The sequence below is a fragment of the Thunnus albacares genome, chromosome 1, assembly GCF_914725855.1.
Source record: "Thunnus albacares chromosome 1, fThuAlb1.1, whole genome shotgun sequence".
Taxonomy (NCBI): domain Eukaryota; kingdom Metazoa; phylum Chordata; class Actinopteri; order Scombriformes; family Scombridae; genus Thunnus; species Thunnus albacares.
In genome coordinates, this window is record NC_058106.1 from 38,421,674 (window position 1) to 38,437,266 (window position 15,593).

The following is a 15,593-nucleotide window of genomic DNA, read 5'->3' on the forward strand; positions in this document are numbered from 1 at the left end:
CTGATGAAGGTTGTGTCCAAAACACTGTAAATAAATACGGCAGTAGAACATTTTCCTCTCTTAAAGTCACAAACTGATGAGCTGAACACAACAACACCCTTAAAATGTCCATATAAGTCATTATATATAAGTTCTACCCTGTTTGTTGACGTGTTTCATTCACAAAAAACGTCCCTAAAAGAGTAAAAAGAAGAACCTGCTGCCGTCAGGAACCAGCAGACACGTTTATCAGCGTCAATATTTGAATTAGAGGAGCTGAAACAAACAAAGCGCTCCGTGACTAATATGAGTGGAAGGTCATGTGACCGTCACAGAGATATTAGAGGAGAGAATATTACAGCGGACGGTAGGTGATGTTACACTGTCAGCTGCAACACAACATGATACAGAACAGACTCCCTGCAGAAACACCCCTGAGGCAGCTGCTTACTGCTGACATAAAACCACCACCCCCCCTCCTCTCAGTCAACTGGCAGCATGACGATGATGATGATGATGATAATATGGTGCATTAAACTCCTGATTCATTCAGATTAAGACGTTATAATTCAAACAAGTGTTTCTCTCCTCGTGAAGAAAGTCAGACTGTCTGTTCACGACTCGTACGACGACTCTGAACTTGTCGGTTTTTGTTTGTATGTCTTAAATTAAGGATGCACGATATTATCGGCACGTCATCGGTGTCGGCCATTTCTGCCGATTATGAGAGGCCGATTTGTTGTCTTCTCCTCCGCCGCCCGACTGTGCTTCCCTCCACGGACTGTTTCACCCTGATGGTCCCCATGTTTCCTCTGCTTCTTCCCGCTTTAACCTGGATAACAAACCGGGGCTCGGTGCTCCGGTTGGATCCACATCGAGAGACGAGGCTAACGTTAGCTGAGAGGCTAGCGGAGCGTTAGCCGCAGCATGACCGGAGGGAAGCACAGCCAGCTAGCCTCTGCTAGCCTCCAAGCTAACGTTAGCCCCGGCTCTGCATGGTTAAAGTTAAAGTGGCGGCTGAGTGAAGAGCAGCCTGCGGAGGAAGGACCAGGACCGTCAGCGTGAAACAGTCCGTCGAGGAGCTGCTAAATTCGGCTGCACAGATAGGAAACACCTCGACTGACAGGATGTACCACTCTGTTTGGGGGGAAAAAAATCTTTTTAGTTTATAACGGATGTTGGCAACCAGCGTATTAGGTGCATTACCGCCACCTTCTGCTCCGGAGTGTGGACCAGAGATTAAATCCTACACATTAATCCTGTCTGTCTAATAAACTCAATGAAAACTCTACTGCTGCTCCCACTTGGCAGGTTCATTCAAGTTTTAACGCTGAGCTCCTGAACTCCAGTCTTCCTCAGTTCTTCCTTCATATATTGTCTTTCTTGATCATTAGTACAATCTATGCTTGCACGCATAATAGTCTCCTCCCAGCTCCTCCTCCTCCTTCCAGCTGGAAAATAATAAGTGCATATATCGGTATCGGCCACAATGAGTTGGAAATATCGGCATATCTGATATCTGCAAAAAATCCAATATTGTGCCTCCCTGTCTTAAATCAATGAATCTGTTCATATCGGTGCTTCTTGCATGAAACCCTGTGATGCACCTGCTTCACATTCAGGTTTGGAAACATTAAATGTTTTTTTAGCAACAGAAAAAAAACTCTTCAGATATTGTTAAATATGAAGTAAACAACCAGCGAAGATGTTCCCACCCTCAAGGTCTTCAACTTAAAATTCGTCTTTATAAAAAAATACATAAACACAAACCATCTACTGATCAAACAGCACCATTATAACCATTATAACCATTATAACTAATAGCAATTATGCCAAGAAAATGGAAAAAAAAAACCCCCCCACAGAATTTTCCCTTTTAAAGAAAACAACAGCTGAACTACTTTAAATTCAGAGAGCAGAGGATCAGTATGTGATAGCAGCGCTGCAGAGAGGATCTCTCTCCATCTCTCTCAGTGTAAACATGTGCTGCCCTCTGGCTTTGTGCTGCCCACCCACACCGACTGTATAAATAATATGACAATCGACTCGCAGTTTTACAGATTCACACACACACACACACACACACAAGAGCTCCTCTGTTTCCCTGAGCTCCGGCTGCCTACACGCTGCAGATTCATATACAGCAAAGTCTCTGCTTGCTTGAGGACAGTAAAGGAGGGTCAAAGTTTCCACTGAGAATCTATTATAAGCCATCAGCTGCTGTATATATATATTCACCTGCTGCTCCTGAGCAATAACACAGGTTTATATGATCCCACAGAGAAAAACATACCATAATATAACTGAGGGAGGTTTTACAGGAACGTCGATCGATGACGGTGACTCAACCGTTTCTTGGCCCCCTTTGGTTGCTGAGATTCTTGCCTTTTAAAAAAAAAAAAAGCAAAAAGTTTCTTTGCACAAACTTGAAATTAAAAGATTTCTCCCAGTGGAAGAAGAAGAGAAACATAAAGAATGGTTGTGTCATATGGGAGGTTGTCCGTGGCCTCTTTTTTTACTGCTTTTCTTCTGCAGAAGTTTATTGAAACGTAACGTTGACAAAGGATCTTTTGTTTCCGCCGCTCTCGGCGTCGCTCTGAGGGACGAGTTCCTGGAGGTGAAACTTAATCCAGGTTCCAGGTGTGTTCAGGGGTTGGTGGAGTGCTAGACAACAACAGTAACCTACATTTGACCTCTTTATCTCCATCCAACAAGTCCTTTAAATGAAACAACCAGATACGTGTTTGATCATGTGACCCCAGAACGACACATAGCAGCGTTTTCTAATCCGGCGTCTCTATCGGCACTAATCAGCAGGATGACATCATCTGTCTGTTACACATCACTGTTAATCAATAATGATGTTTTAAGGTTTTTTTAATGTTAGAGAAACATGTGGTGGGTTAAAGTTACTACTTCCTTAAAGTTATGCCACCTTTGTCGTCATGGCAACAATAATAATAACCACGTGGGTTAAAGGTTAGATGTCAGCTATGACCAAGTCACACTCTAAAACTCTTCATGCACATAAAACTAATAAAGAAAGCATTGATCACAGTCTGACAAACTCTCAAAGTTCCTCCACAGATTTAGCATTTCACTCCCGTAAAACACTGTCAGACTCACAATGAAGAGTTTTTTTTTTTTTTAAAAACAGGATGAAAATCGATGCAGCAGAACCAGATACATCGTCTTTTTTATTCCATACGTTCTTCCTTGTCAAAACCTGACGCCTACATTACCCATAATGCAACTTGACCACTGACAGTTAGGTGGGAGATTGTGGTGGTGTTTTATGCTAGTAGCGGCTAATGTAGCCCGGAGCTGCTAGCCTCCAGATTGTTTTACTTTTCAAACTTCGTAGTCTTCAACTTCCCCAACCGACGCTGACTCAAGTGACATCATCAGTGACATCATCAAATGCTTTATATGACTTTTTACACCTGAAACGTGCGCTCTGGTCTAACATCAGTGGAGTTTTTCATGCTCGACCAGCTACTATACAAAACTATTCATCACTTCATTAAAATCCAGTTACAACATGCTAGCTAGCAGCTAATTTATCATTCTGAGCTAACAGGGATTATTATTATTATTCCTTCCCAGTATATTGAACATTTTCCGCGCATCACTTTTGCAGTTCATGTAGTTTAAGGCAGAAATAACTCATGTTGATCTTCTTATAAACTCTCAGTCTTTCTGATTTCATCGTCTCACCATGACGTCGCTCAGACTCGTCAACAGAAAGATGAAGAATAATGAACTACGGAGGTCATTTTAGGTCATTTTAGAAGATTACTTTTAATGTAAACACTGCGAGCGCTACATCATGATGTTGTGCCTTTTTCTCAGTAAATTAAATTACATTGTACATTTCAGATAATATTGTAAAATCATTCTTTGTTTCTATTAACAAAAGGGGATCCAGTTTGGGAATTTTCCCTCCTGAGATCAATAAGGTTTGATCTTAACTTTAAACTGTGCTACTAGCTCAACATTCAGCTTCAGCTAAAGAAAACTAACAACATACTAATGTATTTGTTTAGTGATACAGATGAAGATGAGTCTGAGTCGTCACCGTATATACATCAGACAGGTCAGACATCACTGGGATTAAGTGAGAAAATACGTTTTTAGCTGCTGAAACTATAAACTGTGTGTAACTACAGCATCCTCGGTGTATTTTTGGTAGAATCAGCAGCCTAAGCAGCGACCTGGAGGCGATCGCAGCTCGATGGTCTGGTTGGAGCTGCAGCTGAAACTCAGCAGAGGAAGAACGAAAAGCCTGCAGGCGGCAAAACTTTCCCGCTGCTCCTTCTCCTGACCTGAACTCAGAAAACACGCTCCATCTGCAGCTCGGGAGGGAGGAGGGGGGGGTCAAACCGTCCGCCCACACACTCAGACCTCTCCTCCTTATTACACGGACGGTGACATCTTTGATTACACGTCTCCTAAAAGTCCAAAAAAAAAAAACTTTTCCAAGACTAAAATCAAAGCACCACTTTTATTCTTTCTTTTTTGCTTTCTTGGTGATGTTTCGCTGCTTGTGAGAAAAAAAAAAAAAGGTCGGAGAGGGTGAACAGAGTTTCTGTTGCTGTGGAGAAACATGTGATGCAATAAATGTGCAATATTGATTCTGTTTTAGTCCAGACAACATCATCTGTATCTTCTGTTGTTCCAACACTTCACTGATGCTTAGAATGAAATATTTAAACCCAAAAAACACCACGTTGGAAACATTTAAGATGTCGTCTTCTGCAATATTTTACACATATTTCCCTGAAATATTTGCTTATAAGTTATAACAAGGAACTTTCATTTTGTGTTGATTTTGGCCCCTGTGGACTCATCTTTTTTAAAATGAGTTGGGAAGCCGACAACATGTCTAACTTCACTTTCAACGTTATTAAATGAAGAGAAACGTCTTCTCATCCTCATCCTCCCTCATGTTACACTGCTACATGTCATGTAAACATCAGCTGTAAATCATTTCGTCTGATTTCACAGAAAGAATCTGACCCGGTGGCAACATTTAGAATAAATATGTAGAAATATCTTCTCTCTGATGGTCTCGTTTGCTTATGTAGGTCATAAAAGAGGCTTCAGTATTAAAATAAGACTGTTTCATAACCAGTTAAAAACTGATGTTGCAGTAAAATCATTATTTTAACCACCAGTCAGTGACTATCGCCAGTAAATCTCCTATCTACAGTTTGAAAAATGGATCATATTTACAAATTTAACAATGGCTGCAACTAAAGATGATCTTCATTATCACATTCCCTAAAGCTCAGAGTGTTTCTGATCAGGTTTTTGGAGTTTCACTGGGTCTGTGTGTTAACATGTATGTTCATTTACCTCATACATGACGACGCTAATGCTAATAACAGATCAGCCCCGTTTGGTGTCACTGTGTAGATTGCACAGAGGAGCACAAGCATTTCCCCATTAAGGCTTAACTGACATCACGTTGTGATGTTCAACTACAATAACTAAAAACATCTGTAAAACATCTTTTCACTTGTAGTTTTAAATAAAAGGAATTTAGCAAAACTAAATGACAAAGTGAGAGAAAGTGAGAGGAAGACCATCTCAATAAAACACATGTATACATGTTCATACGGGGTTATTGTATGTGTTGACAAGTCTTCAGGCGTATTAACACAACATAACTACGTATTTATGTGCAAACGTTAACGTTCATGCACTTTGAGCTCTGAACGCTGTGGCACATAAACACCTGATCATTTCCTGTCATGTGTTTATAGCAGTTAGTCAGTAAAACAAGAGTTATGATGGTAAAGTAATCAAAGATAAATCCAGCAGAGTTCAGACAGACAGAAAGCAGATTGTGTTCATTCTTAACTGTTGAGGTAATTCAGTAGGTACAGAGCTAAGTGACTGAGACGTTCAGGAAATAAAACACACCTGCACACAGACCATCAGACACCTGGATACTGTTGTGATCATGTAGGTTTCTTATATTCCATGTAAACTCCATATCCTGAATATAATATAACCAGGATGTTAAACACGTTCAGTGCAACATCTTAAAATATCCAACTTCATTATAATATAAGATCAAGAAAAGCAGCAACATCTGAGAACCTGAAACCATCAAATATTGCAACATTTGTGCCTGAACGGTGGAAACGGTTTATTGATTTTCAAAATAGTTGTCAATTAATTAAATTAATTAATTAAACAATTAAACAAACCGTCATCTACTGACAGTTTATTTCACTCTGAGTCTCATCAGAAGAAGAACAGTCGGATCATGATTGTTGTTACACTGACAATTATTGTGGAAGTTCATTTCAAGTTTAATTTTTAGCACTAATGAAAAAAATGAAATGAGAGTTAAAATTGAACTTTTAATTGGATCAGATGTAATGGACACATAGAAATAATGGAGTTTGCTTTTGTCAGTCTTGGACTTCCATACATGTGAGGACAAAACCAGAACCGGGTCGTCTTCATTTGCATGTGGTGTAAACGTGACCTCACACTGGATAGAAGAAGTGTGAAGATTCATCCAAACCTACAGCAGCATAGTGTCGGAGGTTTTTTTTACATGCATGTAAAACACACACACACACACACACACACACACAAACACACACACACACACACACATGCTTCAACTGCCCTGTTAACCCTCTCCGCAGCCTCTTCCTGTCCCTCATCTTAATAAGCTGCTCTCGGCAGATCTGTGCTGTCACTGCTGTCAGTCGTCAACGCTAACAAGAGCAGACAGCAGCATAACACGCTCTGCATAACACACACACGCACGCACACACACACGCACACACACACTGCATAACACACACACACACACAATGAGCAGCACCCGTCTGCAGCAGCAGAACCACATCCAGCACAGCAGGCTGCAGCCGTGTGCTGTGAAAGCTACACGAGACACTTGATACCTACAACATCACCAACACCGTCGCCCGGGTAACACTTTCATCCCGAGAAAAACAACCGTTGAGTCAGCAAACGAACCTAAAAACCAGTGACGACGCCCTCTAGTTTATCGGTCGCAAAACAAGAAATACTGTGATGATGTCATCAGGCCACAAAGTCCACAGAAGAAGAAGAAGAAGAAGGAGGAGGGGGAGGAGGAGGAGGAGGAGGAGGAGGAGGAGGAGGAGGAGGTCGAGTTGATGGATGGTTAAACAAACTTGATTGAAGATTCAAGATTATATCATTTAGACTAAAATCACACTGCAGCTCATTTAATATAATAAAAAGTGCTAAAAAACTGACAAAAGTAAAAAAAATGAGTTAATTATATAAACATACTGTAAACAACCATGATTATAGAAATTCCACTTATGAATAAAACAACTAATTGACATGAGAGACAGCTGTTCACTTCCTGTTTCTTACTGACGGTAAACCAGGACCGCTGTGACCTTCATTAATAACCAAATCTTAAACACACATTCAGATCTGAGAACTGTTTTAGTTTTGCAAAAAGAATAATAAGAAAGATAATAAATAAATGCAACATTAGCAAAAAGTTTTGGAGTAGAAAAGTCAAAGTCTGGCCTCCTCATACCTTTCAAAATAAAACTTCCTTATAAACAAAACCTGCATTCAGTCCACAGACGTGCATGTTGACTGTTGTGTGTTGGTGTGAATGTGTGAACGGTTTTATCACTAACTGATGAGTCCAGAAACTGGATCAGAAGTCGGTTTTGTTGTCGGAGGTAAAGCTGATTTAACAAAACTTCATCCAGTAAGTTTCAAGTCTTTGGATTTCTTCAAGTATCCAGCTGAGACAGAACGACTGCAGCTGCTGACGTTTGGCTGAGAATCGACTCCAGTTAGCAGCTTCTGGAAATAATCCTGTTTATTTCTCTTCCAGTTTACAACACAGAACTTTACACTGAATATAAGACACAGTGTGAGATAAAACACACGCATGATGGACAATCATCAATCACGTCACACCGAGACGAATCTGAATCTAACACTCAGTGTGTGATATGTGTTGTAAACTAAAAATGGCGTCGAACCAGAAAGCAGGAAGCGAGTGCTGATTTGATTCAAGGCCGACACCTGTTACGCCGCTGAGCACAAACTCACATCTAAAAATAAAAGCTTTTTTGCCGTCCAGAGTTTCAACAGAATAATCCACGCGTGAAAGATCATTTTTGTCCTCGTGAATGTGAGAATGTGTTTTTAAAGACGTGTTTTAATCGTATTTATTAATCATTTCTTTCAAAATGTCTTTTTTTTAATCTCATTTCTGTTTCTCTTTTATCATTTATTGTTTAAATGCTGATGAGAAGCACTTTGGTTTGACAAAAACCTTTAAATAAATGAACAATCAGGCTTAAAAACTACAAAATATCATAATTGAGACATAAAATTTGATCCAATCTGATGTTTTTTAGTCAGAAGTTCAAACATTAACTCGGACTTGAACTTTTTCCTGATGCATCTTCCTCCTTCACGTCCGCAGCAGTCTGTATGATCTGCATCCTCCGCTTTCGTGCTTGATGCGCTGTGATGCTGCGAGACCCCGTCGGGGGGCCTCGGCTAATGTGATGAGTCACATGCTGCTATTTCTGTCCGGGACGAGTTTTCAGGGCCGCAGTGACAAGAGGATCCTTCCTTCCTTGCTGCTCTCTCAGCCTGACGGAGGCCTGAGGTCTGCTCAGGACATTCACGTCTGAATCGAAGCTTTACCAGCTGGAGTTTACTGTAATTCATCTGACGTACAGATCTAAAGGACTTTATTACTCTTATTGTGAAACTTCTACTTCTAAAACACCTCTGAGAACGTAATGCACATAAAAAACTGAAGGAGTTTTTTATTATTTCCCCAATAAGACAAAGTTTTTTGAGACATAATGTTGTTTTTTTAGCTTCTCTGCATCATCACACCTCTCTGAGCTGATGAGCACGATCACAAGATGTGAAGATTGTAACGCATCTGTATCTATTTTAAACAATTTTAGCACCAATTATGCAGCAGCAGCAGCAGCAACACACATATTCAGAAGAAGAAGCTGTGAAGCTGTTATTTCACCTCAGTCACCTCGAGGCTGCTGATTTACAGAAATCCTGTCCTGCTTCAGTGAATCACAAAGTGCTGAGAGGTGAGAGGAGGAGAGAGGAGAGAGGAGGAGAGAGGAGGCCGCTCTGTGCTGGGAGAAAAAAAAAAAAAAAGGCTTCAGGATATGATGTTGAGATTGTGGCGATTCCTCGGTTCAAATGTCAGATACCAGGAGGGCAAGAGAGGCACACAAAGAGAGAGAGAGAGAGAGAGAGAGAGAGGGGAGACTGTGGGGAGAGAGAGGAGGAGGAGGAGGAGGAGGTGGAGGTAAATGATAAAGTATAGTTGTGAGTTCATTTCCCCCGTGGAGCCTCGGCTCCATTTCTTCACAGTCTGAGATTCATCTCTCTGACAGCAGGAGGAGGAGGAGGAGGAGGAGGAGGAAGGTGTGTATGTATGTGTGTGGGGGGGCAGTGATAGTAGAAGCAGTGAGGAAGAGGAGTGGCAGACATCCATTAATAAGAGCTTTTCACTGTACGAATCACATGTTGTCTCTCTCCATCTTCATTCGTCACTTTTTTCCTCCCCCCTCCTCCCCCTCCCTCCTTCAATCTTCTCCCCTCATTTCTCCAGCAGTCACAACAGATGTAGTCGACGGCTCCGCGGGAGGGTCTCATCATTTACTCTCTGTGAAGAAGAGGACAGCAATGCACCATGGGAGGGAGGGTGGGGATGGGGCGCCGCCGCTGGCAACCTTAAAGGAATTTTTCACAACTTTGTGTTCTTGTCATTCCCGTCGGTTCCCGTCGACCTGAACCCGAATCCGCTGTTAAGATTTAGAGACGCGGCGACGTCGCATAGAGAGCCGAGGTCATGACATCACTTAAATTAAAAATAATTAACACTGACGCTCTTCATACTGTTTGGACACATGTGGTCAGTCCCTAATTTAGGGCTTTATTTCACCTCTAAACTCTGACAGAGGCCCCCCCCGGGGCCACAAACCCGCCCCTCTCCTGGGAACATGAGCTAATTAAACATCCCAGCCTTCCAGCGGTCCAGACGACCCTATCAGCACATCACATGACCTCTGATGTTTGTTATCTGCCCAATCAGAGGCAGGTTGCAGCGGAGGGGGTCGGAGGTCAGGGGATTAGGAGACAGGAGAGGGGGAGTAACCCGCGGCCATGTCAGGTGACCTTTGTCTAGATCCTGTGGTGGGAGAGGATACTTTTGTGTGTGTGTGTGTGTGTGTGTCGGCTGTCACCTTATAAAAGCTCATTACAAGTCTTACAGGTCGTCTGCAGCCGCAAGCAGAGAACATCAATCAGTCAGAGATGTCGCATTGCTGCACACACAGCAGGTGCAGGGTTACACACACACACACACACACACACACACACACACACACACACACACCAAGGGTCTGAAGGTCTTAATTAACTCTCTAAAGCTCAAAGAATCAATATGTTTTTATATTATATTAACAAATCAAATTAGGGGAATATAATCAAAGCACAGAAGTGTCACATCATGTACGATACTCGTGTTGCTGCGGTGATATTAATGATATTCAAGTTAATCTCACGCGTCGAGTATAGATCCGGTTTACGCTATTGTCCGTCTTCCGTCCCGCCTCCGCTCCACAGACACAAACGCATCGTCTTCTATTTTATGTCTTCTTGTAAAGTCGTGTTTAATTGTGTTACTGTCAGTTTATCAGTTCACATAAACACACTGTATGTATCTACCAGGCTTATGCATTTTCTAAATATTACAGAAGGTAGATTCCAGGCAGAAATCAATGCTGTGTTTACTCCTTCACCTAAACATCTAGATGTCTTTAAATCAGCCGTGTATATACAGCAGATGTATATAATACAGGAGGGAGGGGAGATGGAGGTTACTGGTTCATGCAGGCACCACATGTCGTTTAATTTATCAAGTGGAAAATTCTTCTAAGACGTGTTTGTGTAAAACATCTCTTCAAAAAAAAACCACCTCCAGAAGCCGCCTACACCAGGGATCTAAACATCAGGCTTTAAATGAGGATTTTACACACACACACACACACACACACACACACACATACACACAGGTAGACGCAGCTAATTCAACCAACAGTTTCATATCTTATGATGGAGCTGACAGCACGCCGGTGGATCCTCTCGATGCTGCAGAGACTTCAGAGACTTCAGAGGCTGTTTCTTTTATTTTTTTTTTATTCCCAAACTCGAAATAATCTTCTGTAGCCGGGTGTGTGTGTGTGTGTGTGTGTGTGTGTGTGTGTGTGTGAAGGAGGACGGATCACACGACGCTGCCTCTTTTATCTCATCAGGACCAAAAAAAAAAAACACACCGCCTCATACTTGTGCTTCCACATCTCCAAACACAAGTCCCAGCGCCTCAGAAAATTACTTCTTTTCATGCATTCGTCACACAAACACATGTTTCCGCGGGCTCTGAACAGACGCAGAACGTAGATTGTGTTTTTAAAATTGAATGAGGGGTAATATAAAGCGTTTTGTGTCGAGGGAGCGTGTAACAAAGCGTTAGAGGGGGGGGGATGCATGAGACACAGTTGATACCGAATGGAAACTGAATCTCAGCTCCTCTTTGATACCAGACGTCTCTGCTGAGTCGTCCATGTAGTTGTGACAAAGGTCCAGGTTTACTCCGTGTTGTTTGGCTTATAACATGATTCATTTAATTGGTAATTAGTTATAAATTAGCAGCAGTCTCAACTCTAGTTTTAGTAAGTATTAAGCACATTGTTGTAAAGTTTTATCAGACTGAGGGAAGAAGTACTGTGAGGCTGCAACCAGCTATTGTTTTCTTTAATAATCTATTGATTGTTCAGTGTAAACAATGCCGATCATTATTCCCTGAAGCCCGTGCGAACAACAATAACTGGGAAAACTAGTAAATATTCACATATGAGAAGCTGCTAGCAGAGAAGTTTTGGCATTTTTGTTTAAAAATGATTTAATTTATCAATCAATAAGTTCTCTCTCAGTCGTCTGATGTAGAGCTGCAACCGTTAGTTTATCAATAGAAACTTAATCGCCTACTAATTTGATAATCGGTTCATCATTTTGAGTTATTTAAAGAAAATAGTACCAACATGTCTCTGAGGTCTGTTCAGCTCTGTTTGCTCTGTCTGCTGATTAACTCTGATACGTTTGAACAAATCTGCAAATATCACAGTTGGTGACATTTTCATTAACAAGCAAGAAAAAAATGGGAGATTTTTTTTTGCCACCTGAAAGCTGATTGGTTGTCTGACAGCAGCCTGTGATGATGATGATGATGATGATGATGTGATGTAGTATTATTCTGACACTGTGTTTATATTAACCTGCATCTGCTCTGTGAATCACTTGTCCTGTTTTCTCCTTTGAGGGAGAAATTTATATTTGAAATTCTTTGATTTCATGAAGGTTCCCCCCAAGTTTTACATTAATTCACTGTTGTCCATCTTCGTCCTTTTCTTGATACAACAAAACAAATCTTTTCATGAAGCGATAATGTGTCGTTCTGTCATCAGCAGAGCAGACGGTCACACTGAGCCTGATTGCATCCTGCTACACAACAACAACCCACATTAGCTTTCCTGCTAAAGTCTCCTTCTTATCTAAACTTACAAACACGAACACACATCTCGTCCTGCAGTTTAGCTTGTTGAACGAGCCACCAAACAAACATTCACCGAGAAAAAGTGCACCGCTAACATCAGTTAGCAGGCTAGGTAGCTAACTAGCTGCTCAGCCGATTAAACAGCACGTAAACGTTCCTACAAATGTCACTTCGGACCTGTTAGATGCTGGTTTGGTTGTTGCTCTTCAAAATCCCTGTTAGCTACACGTTGTCTGTCCATGACTCGTAGCTACAGCAGTTTGTCTCCGTTCATACGATGTAACACCAGCAGCTAATGTCAGTTAGCAGCTAGACAGCTAATTAGCTGCTTGGCACATTAAACAGCATGTAAACATTCCTGCAAACGTTCTTCATCCTAATAATACAAAACTATTAACAACATATTTAATAGAGATGATTAAATGTGATTTCAGTTTGACTTTAATGTTTGTCATGTTGATGAAATATGTCGATTTAGGAGTTGTTATTTCTGGAAGTTGACTTGTGTAGCTAAATTGAGTTTTCGTTCGTAATCCTGCCAACAAAGCTCTGATTGGCTCAGATATTTTCAACAACTGTCACCAAGCGCGACACACGACCTGTTTCAATCACTGAGGAAGAGGAGGAGGAGGCCAGAAAGAATCCATGTACTGCTTATATTTAGCAAGTATCAGTCCATGTCTTTGAGCGTTAAAAACAGCTGCATGTGTTGCAGTATTCATATGTCCGTAGTATATTGCTTTAGAGAGCTTACTCCTCTCCTGCTAGCTACTGTGCTAAATTTGTACCCAAAATGCTTCAAGGAGACATTAATAATTTCCACTGCGGCTTCCAAAACTCCTCAAGCAGAAGAGGAAGACTGAGAAAACCTTTTGAGGGGAAAATGAGCTTAAATTCCTTACATTCAGATTAACACAGAAGCGTCATTATCAGATGCATTTAACATGTTAAACTCTGACGATGCAGCACTGAAATCTCATTTTCATGTCACATAAATAATTCCCTCCTGTGTTGATTCCTCTGAGCCTCAGACACACACTGATACCTGTTATTGTCTTGATACGGCTGATTCTTTACACTTCACATGCTGTCATATTCTCTCTGCAAACAATAAAACCATCCACACACTCCCACACACACACATTCACAGCGGCAGATTTTCCTGAGCAGAAGGGAAAGAAGCGAAGAGAGAGGAGAAAGTGTGAAGCGAGGAGAAAAAGAAAAAGCGTTTGTTCCTCACCAGATTGGCAGATGTAAATCCCAGCGTGGGGAAAAAACTGATGGGAAGTGACGGAGAAGCTCCTCAGTCAGAACAGAAACCTCGGAGAGAAAATCCAATCTGTAAAGAAACATATATATAAACAGGTGAGAGATGACAGATGACAGGACTGCAGAGATTACACATCAGCAGAAAATAAAATAAAAATCTATTCAAAATGACAAACAGAGAAAGAAAGATGGAGATTTATGTGTGTGAGAGAGAGAATATCAAACAACAGAAGATCAATGGAGCGATCAATCAAATGGCAGACAGAGATACTCAACGCTGTCGTCAATAAAGTTATAATCTACAGACTCTTTTCTTAAAAAAAATTTGTTTTGTTTTTGTTCATTAGCCTTCATCACTGTGGAGTTTCTGCATCGCGCTTCAACTGTCAAACACTGATGATGGAAATGTTTCGAATATTCGTCGTCTATATGTGTGAATCTGGCGGCTGTTCCTGTGATGTCAGAGAGGAAGTGAAGACATTTCTACAGCCAGCAGAGGAGCGTGTGTGTTAATCACGTTGGACAGATGAAGGTCGTCTGTGTGAATGTCTTCAGTCTTTAAACATGAGTGTGAAATTGTGAAAAAAACCGACATGAATGAAGCTTCTGTGTGACCTCTGCAGTCTGGATGTGAACGTGTTTGTGTGAAGTCGCTTATTAAACCAGCAGGAATCACTTTCAATTATCAAGCTGAAGAAAAAGAAATGAATCATTTCATAAAAATCTCATACATGATACTGTAAAGGTGGAATTTCAGCCCAGAAAACGTGACGCTAGCACCAAGCTAATGTGACGCTAGCACCAAACTAATGTGATGCAAGCACCAAGCTAACATGACGCAAGCACCAAGCTAATGTTATGCTAGCACCAAACTAATGTGATGCAAGCACCAAGCTAACGTGACACTAGCACCAAGCTAACATGACGCAAGCACCAAGCTAACGTTACACTAGCACCAAGCTAACGTGACGCAAGCACCAAGCTAACGTGACGCAAGCACCAAGCTAACGTTACGCTACGTCTTAGCCGGTTCGGTTCTTTGTCGACATCAGAATCAAACATGAGGATTTAATGGAGATTTATGAAAGTCAAACCGATTTCAGAGACTTTTGGCTTTTTACAGTGTCAGTTAGTTGTTGGAGCAGCTGATAACAGCACAGTTCTCTGATTAAACTGGGCTACATTCAGCTGAAAAAATGTAATTATTATTTTATTAATTTTAATTGTATTTGATGACAATATTTTAAACATATCAGATAATCATGTTGAGTTGTAAGACAAAGAGACTTCTTATCAATTAATCGGAAAATAATCAATAATGAAAATAACTGTTAGTTGCAGCCGTAGTCTAAATCCAACTACCGCATCACTTCCTGTCAGCAGGTCACAGATAATCACAGCATTAGAGTCGAGATGTTTAATGTTTCATTTACTCTGCATGAAACAGAGAAATGTAAAATATAAGTTAATTAGATTAAACTGGTTTTCTGCTGGGAACAGTGAGTGGGGAAAGCTTTGCTGAACTGGAGTCACAGTCAGATTTACAAATATAAAAGCATCACTGATTATTACAGTAACGAGTCAGAGTTTATTAGAGTTGACTTTTGGGAGGCGAAACGCTGCGGTGAGGCTCTGGACGGATGGGGACGGGGGGTGAGGGTGGTGGGGGGGGCAGAGAGGCAGATGGGAGGAGGAAAAA

At 41.2% G+C, this 15,593-nt stretch overlaps 1 protein-coding gene across 1 annotated transcript in view; it reads right to left on the bottom strand.

Annotated features, from left to right (window-relative positions):
- The window catches only part of large2 (LARGE xylosyl- and glucuronyltransferase 2), a 58,608-nt gene extending 43,887 nt beyond the window's left edge, over positions 1-14,721 (bottom strand). Inside the window, exon 1 of the mRNA XM_044358675.1 lies at positions 13,866-14,721. Coding sequence (XP_044214610.1) covers positions 13,866-13,978 — 113 coding nt within the window. The 5' untranslated portion in view covers positions 13,979-14,721. The remainder of the gene's footprint in view (positions 1-13,865) is intronic.
- Positions 14,722-15,593: the final 872 nt, after the last annotated feature.